General features: G+C 53.4%; 1 protein-coding gene across 1 annotated transcript in view; it reads left to right on the top strand.

Moving 5' to 3' along the window:
- Nucleotides 1–17,442, top strand: part of ZMPSTE24 (zinc metallopeptidase STE24) — a 115,137-nt gene that overhangs the window by 60,068 nt on the left and 37,627 nt on the right. The window contains exon 7 of the mRNA XM_078642353.1: nt 8,472–8,665. Coding sequence (XP_078498479.1) covers nt 8,472–8,665 — 194 coding nt within the window. The remainder of the gene's footprint in view (nt 1–8,471; nt 8,666–17,442) is intronic.

The following is a 17,442-nucleotide window of genomic DNA, read 5'->3' as shown; positions in this document are numbered from 1 at the left end:
CCCCCCCAGAGTCCGTGTGGTTGGCTGCCCACACCCCCCTCCCTAGTCCGTGTGGTTGCCTGCCCCCACCCCCTCCCTAGACCGTGTGGTTGCCTGCCCCCACCCTCCCTCCCTAGTCCCTGTGGTTGCTTGCCCCCACCCTCCCTCCCTAGTCCCTGTGGTTGCTTACCCCCACCCTCCCTCCCTAGTCCCGGTGGATGCTTACCCCACCCTCCCTCCCTAGTCCCTGTGGTTGCTTACCCCACCCTCCCTCCCTAGTCCCTGTGGTTGCTTACCCCACCCTCCCTCCCTAGTCCCTGTGGTTGCTTACCCCACCCTCCCTCCCTAGTCCCTGTGGTTGCTTACCCCACCCTCCCTCCCTAGTCCCTGTGGTTGCTTACCCCACCCTCCCTCCCTAGTCCCTGTGGTTGCTTACCCCACCCTCCCTCCCTAGTCCCTGTGGTTGCTTACCCCACCCTCCCTCCCTAGTCCCTGTGGTTGCTTACCCCACCCTCCCTCCCTAGTCCCTGTGGTTGCTTACCCCACCCTCCCTCCCTAGTCCCTGTGGTTGCTTACCCCACCCTCCCTCCCTAGTCCCTGTGGTTGCTTACCCCACCCTCCCTCCCTAGTCCCTGTGGTTGCTTACCCCACCCTCCCTCCCTAGTCCCTGTGGTTGCTTACCCCACCCCCCCTCCCTTGTCCCTGTGGTTGCTTACCCCACCCCCCCTCCCTTGTCCCTGTGGTTGCTTACCCCACCCCCCTCCCTTGTCCCTGTGGTTGCTTACCCCACCCCCCCTCCCTAGTCCCTGTGGTTGCTTACCCCACCCCCCCTCCCTAGTCCCTGTGGTTGCTTACCCCACCCCCCTCCCCAGTCCCTGTGGTTGCTTACCCACCCCCCTCCCTAGTCCCTGTGGTTGCTTACCCCACCCCCCTCCCTAGTCCCTGTGGTTGCTTACCACACCCCCCCTCCCTAGTGCCTGTGGTTGCTTACCCCACCCCCCCTCCCTAGTCCCTGTGGTTGCTTACCCCACCCCCCCTCCCTAGTCCCTGTGGTTGCTTACCCCACCCTCCCTCCCTAGTCCCTGTGGTTGCTTACCCCACCCTCCCTCCCTAGTCCCTGTGGTTGCTTACCCCACCCACCCTCCCTCCCTAGTCCCTGTGGTTGCTTACCCCACCCTCCCTCCCTAGTCCCTGGGTTGCTTACCCCACCCTCCCTCCCTAGTCCCTGGGTTGCTTACCCCACCCTCCCTCCCTAGTCCCTGGGTTGCTTACCCCACCCTCCCTCCCTAGTCCCTGGGTTGCTTACCCCACCCTCCCTCCCTACCCCCACCCTCCCTCCCTAGTCCCTGTGGTTGCTTACCCCCACCCTCCCTCCCTAGTCCCTGTGGTTGCTTACCCCCACCCTCCCTCCCTAGTCCCTGTGGTTGCTTACCCCCACCCTCCCTCCCTAGTCCCTGTGGTTGCTTACCCCCACCCTCCCTCCCATGTCTAGTCCCTGTGGTTGCTTACCCCCACCCTCCCTCCCTAGTCCCTGTGGTTGCTTACCCCCACCCTCCCTCCCTAGTCCCTGTGGTTGCTTACCCCCACCCTCCCTCCCTAGTCCCTGTGGTTGCTTACCCCCACCCTCCCTCCCTAGTCCCTGTGGTTGCTTACCCCCACCCTCCCTAGTCCATGTGGTTGCCTACCCCCACCCTCCCTAGTCCATGTGGTTGCCTACCCCCACCCTCCCTAGTCCGTGTGGTTGCCTGCCCCACACCCCCCTCCAGAGTCCGTGTGGTTGCCTGCCCCCACCTCCCTCCCTAGTCCGTGTGGTTGCCTGCCCCCACCCCCCTCCCTAGTCCGTGTGGTTGCCTGCCCCCATCCCCCCTCCCTAGTCTGTGTGGTTGCCTGCCCCCACCCCCTCCCTAGTCCGTGTGGTTGCCTGTCCCCACCCTCCCTAGTCTGTGTGGTTGCCCTCCCCCACCCACGCCCTAGTCCATGTGGTTGCCTGCCCCCTCCCTAATCCATGTGGTTGCCTGCCCCCACCCCCCCTCCCTTGTCCGTGTGGTTGCCTACCCCCATCTTCCCTCCCTAGTCCCTGTGGTTGCTTACCCCCACCCTCCCTCCCTAGTCCCTGTGGTTGCTTACCCCCACCCTCCCTCCCTAGTCCCTGTGGTTGCTTACCCCCACCCTCCCTCCCTAGTCCGTGGTTGCTTACCCCCACCCTCCCTCCCTAGTCCGTGGTTGCTTACCCCCACCCTCCCTCCCTAGTCGGTGGTTGCTTACCCCCACCCTCCCTCCCTAGTCGGTGGTTGCTTACCCCCACCCTCCCTCCCTAGTCCGTGGTTGCTTACCCCCACCCTCCCTCCCTAGTCCGTGGTTGCTTACCCCCACCCTCCCTCCCTAGTCCGTGGTTGCTTACCCCCACCCTCCCTCCCTAGTCCGTGGTTGCTTACCCCCACCCTCCCTCCCTAGTCCCTGTGGTTGCTTACCCCCACCCTCCCTCCCTAGTCCCTGTGGTTGCTTACCCCCACCCTCCCTCCCTAGTCTGTGGTTGCTTACCCCCACCCTCCCTCCCTAGTCCCTGTGGTTGCTTACCCCCACCCTCCCTCCCTAGTCCCTGTGGTTGCTTACCCCCACCCTCCCTCCCTAGTCCCTGTGGTTGCTTACCCCCACCCTCCCTCCCTAGTCCCTGTGGTTGCTTACCCCCACCCTCACTCCCTAGTCCCTGTGGTTGCTTACCCCCACCCTCACTCCCTAGTCTGTGGTTGCTTACCCCCACCCTCACTCCCTACTCCCTGTGGTTGCTTACCCCCCACCCTCCCTCCCTACTCCCTGTGGTTGCTTACCCCCACCCTCCCTACCCCCACCCTCCCTCCCTAATCCCTGTGGTTGCTTACCCCCACCCTCCCTCCCTAATCCCTGTGGTTGCTTACCCCCACCCTCCCTCCCTAATCCTTGTGGTTGCTTACCCCCACCCTCCCTCCCGAGTCCCTGTGGTTGCTTACCCCCACCCTCCCTCCCGAGTCCCTGTGGTTGATTACCCCCACCCTCCCTCCCTAGTCCCTGTGGTTGATTACCCCCACCCTCCCTCCCTAGTCCCTGTGGTTGATTACCCCCACCCTCCCTCCCTAGTCCCTGTGGTTGATTACCCCCACCCTCCCTCCCTAGTCCCTGTGGTTGATTACCCCCACCCTCCCTCCCTAGTCCCTGTGGTTGATTACCCCCACCCTCCCTCCCTAGTCCCTGTGGTTGATTACCCCCACCCTCCCTCCCTAGTCCCTGTGGTTGATTACCCCCACCCTCCCTCCCTAGTCCCTGTGGTTGATTACCCCCACCCTCCCTCCCTAGTCCCTGTGGTTGATTACCCCCACCCCCCCCAATCTGTGTGGTTGCATACCCCCACCCTCCCTAGTCCGTGTGGTTGCCTGCCCCACCCCCCCTCCAGAGTCCGTGTGGTTGCCTGCCCCACCCCCCCTCCAGAGTCCGTGTGGTTGGCTGCCCCACACCCCCCTCCCTAGTCTGTGTGGTTGCCTGCTCCCCCCCCCTCCCTAGTCTGTGTGGTTGCCTGCTCCCCCCCCTCCCTAGTCTGTGTGGTTGCCTGCTCCCACCCCCTCCCTAGTCTGTGTGGTTGCCTGCTCCCACCCCCTCCCTAGTCTGTGTGGTTGCCTGCTCCCACCCCCTCCCTAGTCCGTGTGGTTGCCTGCCGCCACCCTCCCTAGTCTGTGTGGTTGCCCTCCCCCACCCACGCCCTAGTCCATGTGGTTGCCTGCCCCCTCCCTAATTCATGTGGTTACCTGCCCCCACACCCCTCCCTTGTCCGTGTGGTTGGCTGCCCACACCCCCCTCCCTAGTCTGTGTGGTTGCCTGCTCCCACCCCCTCCCTAGTCTGTGTGGTTGCCTGCTCCCACCCCCTCCCTAGTCTGTGTGGTTGCCTGCTCCCACCCCCTCCCTAGTCCGTGTGGTTGCCTGTCCCCACCCTCCCTAGTCTGTGTGGTTGCCCTCCCCCACCCACGCCCTAGTCCATGTGGTTGCCTGCCCCCTCCCTAATTCATGTGGTTACCTGCCCCCACACCCCTCCCTTGTCCGTGTGGTTGCCTGCCCCCACCCCCCTCCCTAGTCCGTGTGGTTGCCTGCCCACCCCCCCCAGAGTCCGTGTGGTTGGCTGCCCACACCCCCCTCCCTAGTCCGTGTGGTGGCCTGCCCCCACCCCCTCCCTAGACCGTGTGGTTGCCTGCCCCCACCCTCCCTCCCTAGTCCCTGTGGTTGCTTGCCCCCACTCTCCCTCCCTAGTCCCTGTGGTTGCTTGCCCCCACCCTCCCTCCCTAGTCCCTGTGGTTGCTTACCCCCACCCTCCCTCCCTAGTCCCTGTGGTTGCTTACCCCCACCCTCCCTCCCTAGTCCCGGTGGATGCTTACCCCACCCTCCCTCCCTAGTCCCTGTGGTTGCTTACCCCACCCTCCCTCCCTAGTCCCTGTGGTTGCTTACCCCACCCTCCCTCCCTAGTCCCTGTGGTTGCTTACCCCACCCTCCCTCCCTAGTCCCTGTGGTTGCTTACCCCACCCTCCCTCCCCCCTGTGGTTGCTTACCCCTCCCTCCCTAGTCCCTGTGGTTGCTTACCCCACCCTCCCTCCCTAGTCCCTGTGGTTGCTTACCCCACCCTCCCTCCCTAGTCCCTGTGGTTGCTTACCCCACCCTCCCTCCCTAGTCCCTGTGGTTGCTTACCCCACCCTCCCTCCCTAGTCCCTGTGGTTGCTTACCCCACCCTCCCTCCCTAGTCCCTGTGGTTGCTTACCCCACCCTCCCTCCCTAGTCCCTGTGGTTGCTTACCCCACCCTCCCTCCCTAGTCCCTGTGGTTGCTTACCCCACCCCCCCTCCCTTGTCCCTGTGGTTGCTTACCCCACCCCCCCTCCCTAGTCCCTGTGGTTGCTTACCCCACCCCCCCTCCCTAGTCCCTGTGGTTGCTTACCCCACCCCCCCTCCCTAGTCCCTGTGGTTGCTTACCCCACCCCCCCTCCCTAGTCCCTGTGGTTGCTTACCCCACCCCCCCTCCCTAGTCCCTGTGGTTGCTTACCCCACCCCCCCTCCCTAGTCCCTGTGGTTGCTTACCCCACCCCCCCTCCCTAGTCCCTGTGGTTGCTTACCCCACCCCCCCTCCCCAGTCCCTGTGGTTGCTTACCCCACCCCCCTCCCTAGTCCCTGTGGTTGCTTACCCCACCCCCCCTCCCTAGTCCGTGTGGTTGCTTACCCCACCCCCCTCCCTAGTCCGTGTGGTTGCTTACCCCACCCCCCTCCCTAGTCCCTGTGGTTGCTTACCCCACCCCCCCTCCCTAGTCCCTGTGGTTGCTTACCCCACCCCCCCTCCCTAGTCCCTGTGGTTGCTTACCCCACCCCCCCTCCCTAGTCCCTGTGGTTGCTTACCCCACCCCCCCTCCCTAGTCCCTGTGGTTGCTTACCCCACCCTCCCTCCCTAGTCCCTGTGGTTGCTTACCCCACCCTCCCTCCCTAGTCCCTGGGTTGCTTACCCCACCCTCCCTCCCTAGTCCCTGGGTTGCTTACCCCACCCTCCCTCCCTACCCCCACCCTCCCTCCCTAGTCCCTGTGGTTGCTTACCCCCACCCTCCCTCCCTAGTCCCTGTGGTTGCTTACCCCCACCCTCCCTCCCTAGTCCCTGTGGTTGCTTACCCCCACCCTCCCTCCCTAGTCTAGTCCCTGTGGTTGCTTACCCCCACCCTCCCTCCCTAGTCCCTGTGGTTGCTTACCCCCACCCTCCCTCCCTAGTCCCTGTGGTTGCTTACCCCCACCCTCCCTCCCTAGTCCCTGTGGTTGCTTACCCCCACCCTCCCTCCCTAGTCCCTGTGGTTGCTTACCCCCACCCTCCCTCCCTAGTCCCTGTGGTTGCTTACCCCCACCCTCCCTCCCGATTCCCTGTGGTTGCTTACCCCCACCCACCCTCCCGATTCCCTGTGGTTGCTTACCCCCACCCACCCTCCCGATTCCCTGTGGTTGCTTACCCCCACCCACCCTCCCGATTCCCTGTGGTTGCTTACCCCCACCCACCCTCCCGATTCCCTGTGGTTGCTTACCCCCACCCACCCTCCCGATTCCCTGTGGTTGCTTACCCCCACCCTCCCTCCCGATTCCCTGTGGTTGCTTACCCCCACCCACCCGATTCCCTGTGGTTGCTTACCCCCACCCTCCCTCCCGATTCCCTGTGTTTGCTTACCCCCACCCTCCCTCCCGAGTCCCTGTGGTTGCTTACCCCCACCCTCCCTCCCGAGTCCCTGTGGTTGCTTACCCCCACCCTCCCTCCCGATTCCCTGTGGTTGCTTACCCCCACCCTCCCTCCCGATTCCCTGTGGTTGCTTACCCCCACCCTCCCTCCCGATTCCCTGTGGTTGCTTACCCCCACCCTCCCTCCCGATTCCCTGTGGTTGCTTACCCCCACCCTCCCTCCCGATTCCCTGTGGTTGCTTACCCCCACCCTCCCGATTCCCTGTGGTTGCTTACCCCCACCCTCCCTCCCGAGTCCCTGTGGTTGCTTACCCCCACCCTCCCTCCCGAGTCCCTGTGGTTGCTTACCCCCACCCTCCCTCCCGAGTCCCTGTGGTTGCTTACCCCCACCCTCCCTCCCGAGTCCCTGTGGTTGCTTACCCCCACCCTCCCTCCCTAGTCCCTGTGGTAGCTTACCCCCACCCTCCCTCCCTAGTCCCTGTGGTAGCTTACCCCCACCCTCCCTCCCTAGTCCCTGTGGTTTCTTACCCCCACCCTCCCTCCCTAGTCCCTGTGGTTGCTTACCCCCACCCTCCCTCCCTAGTCCCTGTGGTTGCTTACCCCCACCCTCCCTCCCTAGTCCCTGTGGTTGCTTACCCCCACCCTCCCTCCCTAGTCCCTGTGGTTGCTTACCCCCACCCTCCCTCCCTAGTCCCTGTGGTTGCATACCCCCACCCTCCCTCCCTAGTCCCTGTGGTTGCATACCCCCACCCTCCCTCCCTAGTCTGTGTGGTTGCCTGTCCCCACCCTCCCTAGTCTGTGTGGTTGCCCTCCCCCACCCACGCCCTAGTCCATGTGGTTGCCTGCCCCCTCCCTAATTCATGTGGTTACCTGCCCCCACCCCCTCTCCCTTGTCCGTGTGGTTGCCTACCCCCACCCCCCTCTCTTGTCCGTGCGGTTGCCTGCCCCATCCCCCCTCCCTAGTCCGTGTGGTTGCCTGCCCCCACTCTGTCAATAAATCTTGATTATTTAAAAAAAAAAAAAAAAAAACAATGGCTTCAGATCCCCAGGTTTTCAAGAACCCTTCAATCTTTTGCTTGCCCCACCGGACCTCCCTTGTCCGTGTCTTTGCTTGTCCCCACTCGGGCTTGTGTTGCTGCTTCCTCGTCCGTGTTGTTTCTAGGCCCTTACCACCCGCCATAGCATAAACAAATTGCTATGACGTGAACACTGCTGGTGGATTTTTTTTTTTTAACCCTCTGTTGTCCTTTTTGCCTCACTCTCCCTCTGTGTTGATTAACACCGCCCTACCTCCTGCAATAAAAAAAAGCGTTATGATGCGGAATCTACTCGCTGTCAGTGCTTTTTTTAGTTACAAAATAATAATAATCTTTATGCCATACTGCACAGCAGTCTATGGCTAAACATAGACTCTAGAGCAAAGTGATGCACCGGTTGGTTTGGATTTAAACATAGACAAAGCCAGTATCTGTTGTATCGTAGTTGAGAGATATTGGCTCTGCCAATGCTTGGTACTTTAGAGTATATAATCCTTAGTGCATTGGATGCTGAATTCTTATGACAATGTAGACTTTGTCCATACAGACTTGTTGGTGTATAGCCTCTGAGGAGAGGCTTGAAAACTGTCCCTACTTGTATGTGTACGGTATGTCTGTCAGCATAGCTCATGCTTAGTTAAGGCTCGAGAGGTCTACCTCATTTCATGTTCTACTTGGACTATACCAGTCCAGGGCTCATTTAATTTCAGTTTGATGGAATTAGTATTGAAGTAGACACCTACACGCAGTTCACTCTGACTTTTGATTGGTGACAACTTGCTGTGGATTCCAGGTAACAAACTAGAATTGAAAGAGTATGCTACCTTGTGCCAAACCTTGATGCCCTCAATTTGTTATTGCATTGCCTATTGTGCTACTTATGTTGCTTGTGGCCACTGCGAGTGTATGCTTTTATAGCCAGTAGTCGAGAATGCAGCCAACTCCTTGTTGTGGATTCATTCTTTATAGAAGGCATTCTGCTCTTGTGGGCTACCAAGTCGACTCTCGCTGTGGCCACAAACAGTTTTGGGTGTCGTACAACAGTATCACAGGCAATGTAGATACATACAAAAGCCTTCATTATGAAAGAATATTACTGTTCCGTAGTGAATATATCAGAAGTATGCACTTCCTGAAGATGGATTCCTTCCAGGTCAGTGTTTGTTCCAAAATGGACTGCAATTGATGGTCATGGAATAATATTCATGCATAGCTTGAGCCTGTTTTTGTATTTCATTTAGGGTCGAAGCGTTCCTCCCACAGCAATGCATACTTCTATGGATTTTTCAAAAACAAAAGAATTGTTTTGTTTGATACCCTCTTGGAAGACTATTCTCCGCTAAACAAGGAAGAGGGAGAAGAGGCCAACGCTGACACACAAACATTAGCAACTGGAGATGGTTCAGATAATGAAGAAATTAAACCCACAGTAAAAGTAAGCTTTTGTTGGTTTTCTGATCCTTTTAAATCAGTTTATCCTAATGCTATCTCCTCGATGGCACTGACCTGTTTCATGAAGAATCAAAGTTCTAGCTCGACTACTGCGTGTTGCATCCCATTCTCCCAGCTGCCAATGCATGAAAATAGTTTTGGGTTTCCATATCAGTTGGAGGCACTGTGAGAGCTGGTGAAAATAGGAATTTATGTATCCTTGGCGGGCTCGCCTTTTCATTTTCAAGCATCTTGTGTCCGTCCTCCAATCTACCAAAGTAGGGTAAAGCATGTAACTCTGCCACTTGAGTAATCTCACCCAGTGTTTTTACTTACTTTTTTGTGCTGTATCTATATCAGTACAGTAAGCATATAATCAGGTTTAATGTAGCATGGAGCTGTGGATAAAAATGTTCATTTGTTAAACGAAGGGATAGTTATTCAGGCAAGAACTGCTTTAGCAAAAAAATTATAGTACCGGTTGATAATTTCACTGTCACCACAAGCAGAATTTTTTTTTTTTTATTAAGATGATGTGGAGACAATATAGTTAGGGCACTTCTTTACCACCTCTGTGTTCATCCTGAGCAGAAAGGGCATTTCACCGTGCACAGCGGCCACTATTCCACATGCACCCAGCTTAGACCTCTTATCGTTTGTATAGGTTACTCTCTTATTGGCATTCTTGTAGCTTTTCTGTCCCCTAAGTCCAAGGTTACACAGTAAAAGCTGCTTTTGAGTGAGACACGGATATAGAGCATTAAAATAGATGCCTCTTTGGATTATTATTGACCCAAACAATTTGGTTTCTGCGACAGTAATGCACTTGACATTATTTTATGTGGCGATGAGATGCAGAAATAACTGGTTTGATTTTGAAAGTCGAACATAACAGCCACGGCTTTACCATTGGCGTATAGCAGCCCAGTCTGAAACGGAGCCAGCTGGTTATTAATGTACTAGCCACCGGCAAGTGGTAGTAACACTGGGCAAAAAATGTGGTCTGCGCCGGGGAGGGCTGAGTGTCATTAACCGGAACTATCTAAACATGGTGAGCTGTTTTCTTTTTTATAATTGAAAGTACATGAAAGTGAAGGGAAATAAAATAACCTATTTCTCAGTCTGTCTAACATTTATTCTAAGTTGGACTGTGTCTAGGCCTACTCTCCTCTTGTAGAGTATCCAGTTAATTGAGGAATAGGTGTCAAGGAGGTCGTTTTATAATAGTGTGTGAGTAAGGTTGACTTTGAAGCTTTTTAGCATTTTATCCCATCAAACAGAAGGCCATACTTAGGTGTGTTGGGTTTGTCTATTAGCAGAGGAAGTTGAAGGCCAGACATGACGGGGGGTGCATTGTTCCTGTGCATGGGAATGCTCTATTTACAGTGTATGCAAGTCACAAATATCTTAATGCATCATTGTCATCAGCGGTGGCTCCTCTGCTAAGGCGGAGGAGCGACGACCCACTGCATTTTGAGCAGTGGATAAAGGAAAAAGAAAATGATAACACTTCATTATCATTTTATTTTTCCTTTGTAAGGCAGTTTAACGGAGCGGGAGGGACTTGGCTGTTGTTATAGCCAGCAGGGGAAGGAGTGGTGGGCTCCTAAGTGAGCATGACGGTTTGGGAGGCCATCTTTGGCCAACCAAACTGTCATGCGCACTTTGCATGTAGCCCATACACATCCTGGTGAGGAACATGCACTGACCTCCCACTACCAATCTGAGCACCAAACCACGGCACTCAGACCAATCACAATGCTGCATTGCAGCATTGGTATTGGCTTAGGGGAGCCTGGGTGCGCTTCCTACTTCAAGCAGGAACAGAAGAGGATGACGCGAGGCAGCGATCCGGCAGCAAGGTAAGTAACTTTTTTAAATTTATTTTTCTATTTCCCCCTCTCCCAACTGTGCTTCTTGGTGGCAGCCGCCACTGCCGTTGATCTTCCTCAAAGGTGAACTATGATAACGTTGCAGTAGCCTATAAAGAAAGATGTAACGTGATCATGGTATTGGGTTCTCGGACAGCAGATGTTTATGGATTTCAGTGCAGCGCCACTGGGACTAACGACAGTCATCCTTAGCTATGTACCTTTATCATGGGCACCCCCTGTGTACATGTCCCTGTGGGAAAGTAATGTAGGTTTAGTGCCACAAGATACAACAATGTTAAGGACGCTGTGGTTAACACTGGATCTGTTTAAAGTGCTCATAGAAGACCGAGTTGCATAGTCTCCATTGCAAGCTGAAATACGGTGGCCACTGAAGAGACTCATCTTGACACCAATGACAAAAATTGTTGGATTGACTGTTGTGTAGTACATACACATAGATACACTGACAGCTATCTCCCCAGCAAGCACAGAGTAAAACGTGCACAGAGGTCCAGGCACACAAATATCAGCACACACACACAAACATTCATATGCACATAGATAAAACGGTGACACACATCACAAGCCACTATACAAAGATTTACGCCTGCACCCAGACCTACTGCCAACTCTGCATAAATACTACTAGGCTTACAGTCACTCTTGAACATATGTTCAACAGATACTAGAACCCTTGCTCCCAAACCAACCCATAGATGCACACACACTCAACACATACAGCCGCACACAACACACAAAATCAGTGTCGTCCCATCCTGTGATTGAAGTATAAAATATGGGAGATAACTATCAGCACAAAAGTCACCAGAGCTTGGGAGAGGGCGGCTCGGCCTGACAGCTGTTAGTTCTTGTTCATTTGAGACTTTCGATCAGTTACAAAGTGACAGATAGCAAATGTTGACATTCCTTAAAGACGGCTAACTGATGATGCCTAAGCATGCCTAAGTATTACTAAGTGATGGGTGCCAAATCTGAGCACGGCCCGAGGCACTAAATCTCAGCAGACCTTTCAAATTACTAGGCAGGTCTGAGTAGTTAGGAAGGATTGCTAATCGATGAAGGCCACATTTGTGAGTACAGAGTTTTTGATACAAATTGGAGGCAGTTTTCTTTTGTTACTACTCATGTACCTCTATAATTTGATGGTGCAACGTGAAGGCTTGTGTGTTACACTGGGAAAAACAAATTCCACATAAAGAGCAGTGAGCGTGTATAATGGCCTTATTGAAAGAGTGAGTAGAACACATAACAGCAAAGGTATACCTGAAGATCAAGTAGGAACAAGCGATTATTAACAGGTGGGACATGAGCAGATCAGTTGGGAATAGCAGCCTTTATATTAAAATGTTTAAATAAAAGGCTGTCCTAAAGAGACATGGGAACGAAAGTACAGAAAAGGCATAGCTCGAGACTGTGTAGGGCCCTTGTGTCACAAACCAGCATCAAATGGACAGACTAGTGGGGGGTTGGAAGTCTTTACTTGCTGTCACATTCCTTATTTTTATGGGGTATATCACACTCTTGAGAGTCCTTGATAAATTATTTTATTGGCGGACTCCACTTAGATTGTTAAATAAAATAAATACATTCTAGTTTTGTAGTAAATGGCAGCTGTCAGGCCCTCGCCCCAAAAAGTGCACATAAAAAAATCCCCCTGATGGTATGAGGCAGCTGTGAAGGAGCTGGTGGAGGCGAATCAACGATAGTAGGGGTGATTACATTTGGAAAAAAAAAAGCTGGGATGGGGAAGGAATGCCAAAGAGGGAAAAAACAGTAAATGAACGAGAAAACAACACAGTAGAAGCACGCAGAGTGGGAGAAGCACACAGAGGGCAGCATGCAATGGAGTGAGCAACACAGAGTGGACACAGCTGCTTCAGGTGTTTGTTTGTGGGAGGAAAAGCACTACGCAAGGGAGAAATCAAGAAAACACGAGCAGTGTCATGGAGTGCTGAAAGAAAGGCACAATAAAGTTAATCAGATGGAAGCAGTTGGAGGGCTGTAATCCCACAGTTTTCGGTAAGCTCACAATAGATCTTTCACAACCAGACAGCTTGCGCTGTCCGCTAGGAGAGACCAAAAAGGAACAAGCATTTGCCATGCAATAGGTCTCGCAGTTGTGAGAGTTTGAGCTACTGGCATTGTAAATGGCAATGCCTTTTGTTTACGTGTTGGTTTTTAAAATATAAATTAAAAGTATTGTCATTTACAACGCCAATAGCCTAATCTCTCGCAAATGCAGGACCTATTGCATTGCAAATGCTTATTTATTATTGCTGCGCCTGAGACCTGCGAGGACCAGCCCAACTTGAAAACTTGATTTCTCTAGGTAAAGGTAAAACTTGAAAGTAGCTGGAAACACGTTTACTACTGTAGACTTACAGTATTGCATTTGCCTGGTTACCTCCGAATAGAAGTGTGATAGGTTACGAAGTTCTTTGTTACTAACTTGTGGTATTTTTTGCATAAATTACCAAAATATGCAAAGAGTAAAGTTGAGCATTTGTATGAAATGAGCAAAGGTGCAAGAAAACCAGGACGTTTGCAAGCATATTGTATGGTAGTGAAATTGGTCATGAGCCACTCATGAGGAAAAGCTAAGCAAGGGATGTACACAGGAGTATGAAATATATATTGCTGGCGTTGTTAGAGTACTCATTAGAATGGTCTAAGGATGGTACTGCAAAAGTTCAAACTACTCACAAGTTACTGTCGCAACAGTCTCCCAGTACTCACGATAAAACACTACGCAAGGCATTCACTTGCAAACAAAACACCTGTGGGTTACTAGCACCCTCTAAGAAGCATAAAAAGCCAGCAATATATGAGTGTGTAGGCCAGTGCTTCATTTGTGAAAGAGTGTCGGGCCTGAAACTCTGCTCAGAAGCACGGCCGCTGCATTGAAACATGGGTGTGAGGAATACCAAAGCTGGTAGTTTTAAAGCCACCTTATACCTCTTTAATACACTACCAGACACTCCCCCCCCCCCCTTTATCTCAATCCTTGAGGTTCCTGCATTTTCCTTTTGTGACGGTTTTGCCGTCTTCAGCCGTCTTTGTGATCTGTGAAATAGGTACTTAAATGATGTGGAAAAATTAGTGTGGGTTCCCCAAGAATAAGTGCCCCTACTGGCAACCACCAGCTCAAATTAGGCACTGGTGTAGGCAGAGGAACTGCAAACTGCAGGTAGACCAACAGTCAGAAATGTCATAAGCCTGCGCTAAGGTGATAAAGAAACTTGCATGCACCCCGACCTCCGAGGCAGATTGGTTGACATTTTAGGTGTCGTAAGGCATTCCACATGCGTCAAAGCAATGAGGGGATGTTGGGTGACTCTCCAGGAGTGGTGGTGTGGTTCCAGTGCCTTAAATGGACTGAGTTTCTAACACTTTTTTATTTTGAGTGGGAGAGTACCTCTCAAGAGTGACATAATGCGTTTAATTGGAGAGGACCGGCACTTCTCAGAAGCAAGTAGATACTTTGGTACATGGTACCAGCACTTCTGTTTTTTCATTTCAAGCACCAGGTGTTTCAAAGGGCCAGGTTACATGTTTAACCAGTCTGCCAAATGGCATCAGTTCGTCGTTTTTTTAGTGACATTATGGCAACAGGATATTGTAACCCATATAACAGCTAACCGAAACAGGGTGCCCTAAATATCATACAAAAATACCCCCGACTGTGGTTAATAATGGAAAACCTGCACCCAATGTGACAAGATTTTTTAAAAGGATATTTATGACAGGATACTTGGATGAGCAATATTTTTGCTACTGATATTCTGACACCTAACCCTTAGAAAGCGTATCCAGGTCTCTGGACAAAATCTCAAGCACGCCCCTCGCTCTCCAGTTTGCTGCCACTTTGCGTGGAGTTTGCGATCTGGAAATTTGAAGTGTACGTTTTGCTGGAGGCGCAGGGCGCCAGGTATGTTGGCAGACTTTATCTCAAGCTTTGTGCAGTGAACTCTTGCAGTCCTGGCCCACCTCAGCCTCAAGATCTCCCTTGACGCAGGTCCTCATGACTGCGCTCTCCTAGTGTGCTCCGGTGCAGGAGGCGCTTCATTAAAGCAAGCACTGTGAGGGAGAGAGAGGAGGCCGCACCGTGTGTGTTTGTTTATAAAGCTGAACATGTATTCTCCTTCAGCTTATCCGCTGCGGTTATATTTAGACATAAGATGAAGAGACTGTAGCTCAAAAGGCTGCATTCAGGCTGTTTACCCTTTTATTATGTATAACACTCGGGGTAAGAACGAGTGTGAAAGGGAAGAACAAAGGCAGGGGAATGACAAACTGAAGAGTGTGTAGAGGAGAAGAAAGGAAGAAAGAAAAGGTGGGAAAGGGGAGAATGGGCAAAGGAAAGGAGGGTTGAAAGGGCCATGGATTTGGATCGTCGAAGGAGAGAAGAAACAGAAACACGAAGGTATGAAATGAATGAATGGAGGGAAGGAGGGATGATAAATGCAAGGAAGAGAGTGAGGGAGGCGGCCCAGGCACCATAATAAAAGTGGTCCTTTTACTGAATCACATACCTAAAAAAAAAGTTCCCTTTGTTTGCAAATTGGAGCAGTTTTTAACTTGTAAAGACACGATGTGTAAGGGTTGTACAAGGGATGGAAGCTTGCATGGATTTGAGCTTGCGGCAGGCAATGTTTAATTTAATATCGGGGACATCAACAGTAAAAACCGGTCTTGCAGATCATAAAGCAGGGCCACAAACAGACCAAAATCCTGCCCACACACAGACCTTTCAGACCAGGACACGGTCTCTGTTGTCACAAGAGTCAGTGATGAGTCAAACTAGAGGGCCCGAGCTCCTTACAGGCGGTCAATGCAGCCATTCATGGCACCAGAGCACAAGAGAGAGCAGGGAAAGAAAGGGAATGGAAACAAGGAAAGGGTACAATATCCGAAAATGAAAGAACACAAAATATGCTGTCATAAAGTCTGAACAGGAAGACAGAACGGAGAGATCAGAGGGTAAGAGGTCAGAGGGTTGAAGAATGTTTGCGCTTTATTCGCACTTTATTTTCTCCGCATCCCTGTCCGCATCGGGAGAGAGGACCTTCCCAACAGAGGAGCAGGGAGTTTGTTTCATAACTTGCCACAACAACATGCTGCCCTCTGGCTTGACTCTCTGCTTGGCAGCAGTAAATGTTAAATGTTAAATTTTGTATACTTGTAAAGCGCACAGCTGCCCCAGCAAAGGGGCGTCCCGGCGCTGTATACCGCTGGGGAACCCATCCTGGCTTTCCCTGTGAGATGGTCCCTCCTGGGCATCTCCAAGGTGAAGACAAGCATCCCCGGCGCTGATGGGGCCGTAAGTGGAGATTAAGCAAGCTATTGCCCAGAGTTGCTGAGTGGGATCCATGGTTAGAGTAGGCACCGAGGCAAGAATTATCGAGTCCGCTGACCTTGGCCCAAGACCCTGCCGCGTCGGGAATCGAACCCTGGTCCCGGGCCGACCTCTGCTTCCGGGTCTGCCGCCTCTAACCAGTGAGCCACACCACTCCACACCACCACACCACTCCGCATTGCCTGGAAGCCGTTCCAAGCCCTGAGTGCCACCAGAGCTGGCAGCAGCACCCTCTGAGCCCGGGAGAAGGCTGTGAGCAGCCGGGACTGTCATCCGAAGGAACTGAGCTCAGCCCTGAGAGCCCGTCTGCTGCAGAGGGCATGAGAAGAGAGCACGGGGCACTGAGACGTCATCACCACTGGCGATAGTCGCCCAGCTGAGAGTCCCTGTCCCGCCTTCCAGTCCAGCTCTAACACCCAGCTGAGAGGCCGGGCAAACCTCCCATTCCAGCTCTAACTCCCAGCTGAGTGGCCCTGCGCCACCTCACAGCTGAGAGGCCTTGCACCCCCTCCCATTCCTCTCTAGGCACCGATCCGCCACGGCTTGTGCCGATTGCAGCGGCGGTGGCCATACGAGCACGAAACCCCTCCTCCGCCCCCTCATCCTCACTTCCGCCCTGCTGGCCGACTGGCAGGTCAGCGGGCTAGTGGTTTTCTTTTTTACATTTAATGATGCAATGGCGGAAGCGCAGCGGACGAGCGCAGCGGGAGCGCCGACTTCGCGCCGAAGTCGTGCCAAAGTCCTGCCCGTCTGCGCCCGTCCGCGCCAGGCCGGGACTAGGGCTAGACCATCATGCCCGTACTTACTCCTCGCAGGTACTACACTCTTTACATGCTGGCTATTCATTAGATCCGACTACACTTGCATGTATTATAGCACACGGCATTGCCTGCCCTGATGCTTGCCTGCCTGGCCTCAGGCCTGATCTCTCGCCTACCACACTACCCGCCCCCAGCCTACGTGTCCCCGTCCCTATCCCCACTATTTCCGCTGTCATGCTGAACACTAGATCTGCAGTGCGACATCAAACGGAAATTTTCAACTTGTTGGAAACGGAGAGCCCTGATTTGTTATTCCTAACGGAAACGTGGTACCGCCAGGACTCTCTCCCTGACGTCCTGGCGGCCCTTCCCCCTTCGTACTCTGCCCCCCGTGCCGACCGACCAAATGGAAAAATGGGTGGTGGGGTTGCTTTAATATCGCGCGAGGGGCTACATTTCCAGACACTGGCTTCCTCTTCCTTGCTAACATCTGACTGCTTGGTCGTCCGGTCCACTTCTTTTAAAACCCCTCTTACTTGTGTATTGGTCTATCGCCCTCCCCAACCCTCGCCCGGTTTTATTACTGCACTGCAGGAACTCCTTGGCACTCTGTCCATCAACAATGCTTCAGTGATGGTCCTCGGAGATTTTAATTTTTGGCCCGGTGATCCTGCTGAGGATGCACTATCTAAGGACTTTACGGCCTTGCTCCTCAGCCTGAACTTTTTACAACATGTCTACACCCCTACACACAGGCAGGGGCACATAC

Source organism: Lissotriton helveticus, chromosome 5_1 (genome assembly GCF_964261635.1).
Source record: "Lissotriton helveticus chromosome 5_1, aLisHel1.1, whole genome shotgun sequence".
Lineage (NCBI taxonomy): Eukaryota > Metazoa > Chordata > Amphibia > Caudata > Salamandridae > Lissotriton > Lissotriton helveticus.
The sequence above is the reverse complement of the archived record's forward strand: the minus strand, read 5'-3'. Positions and strand labels throughout refer to the sequence as shown.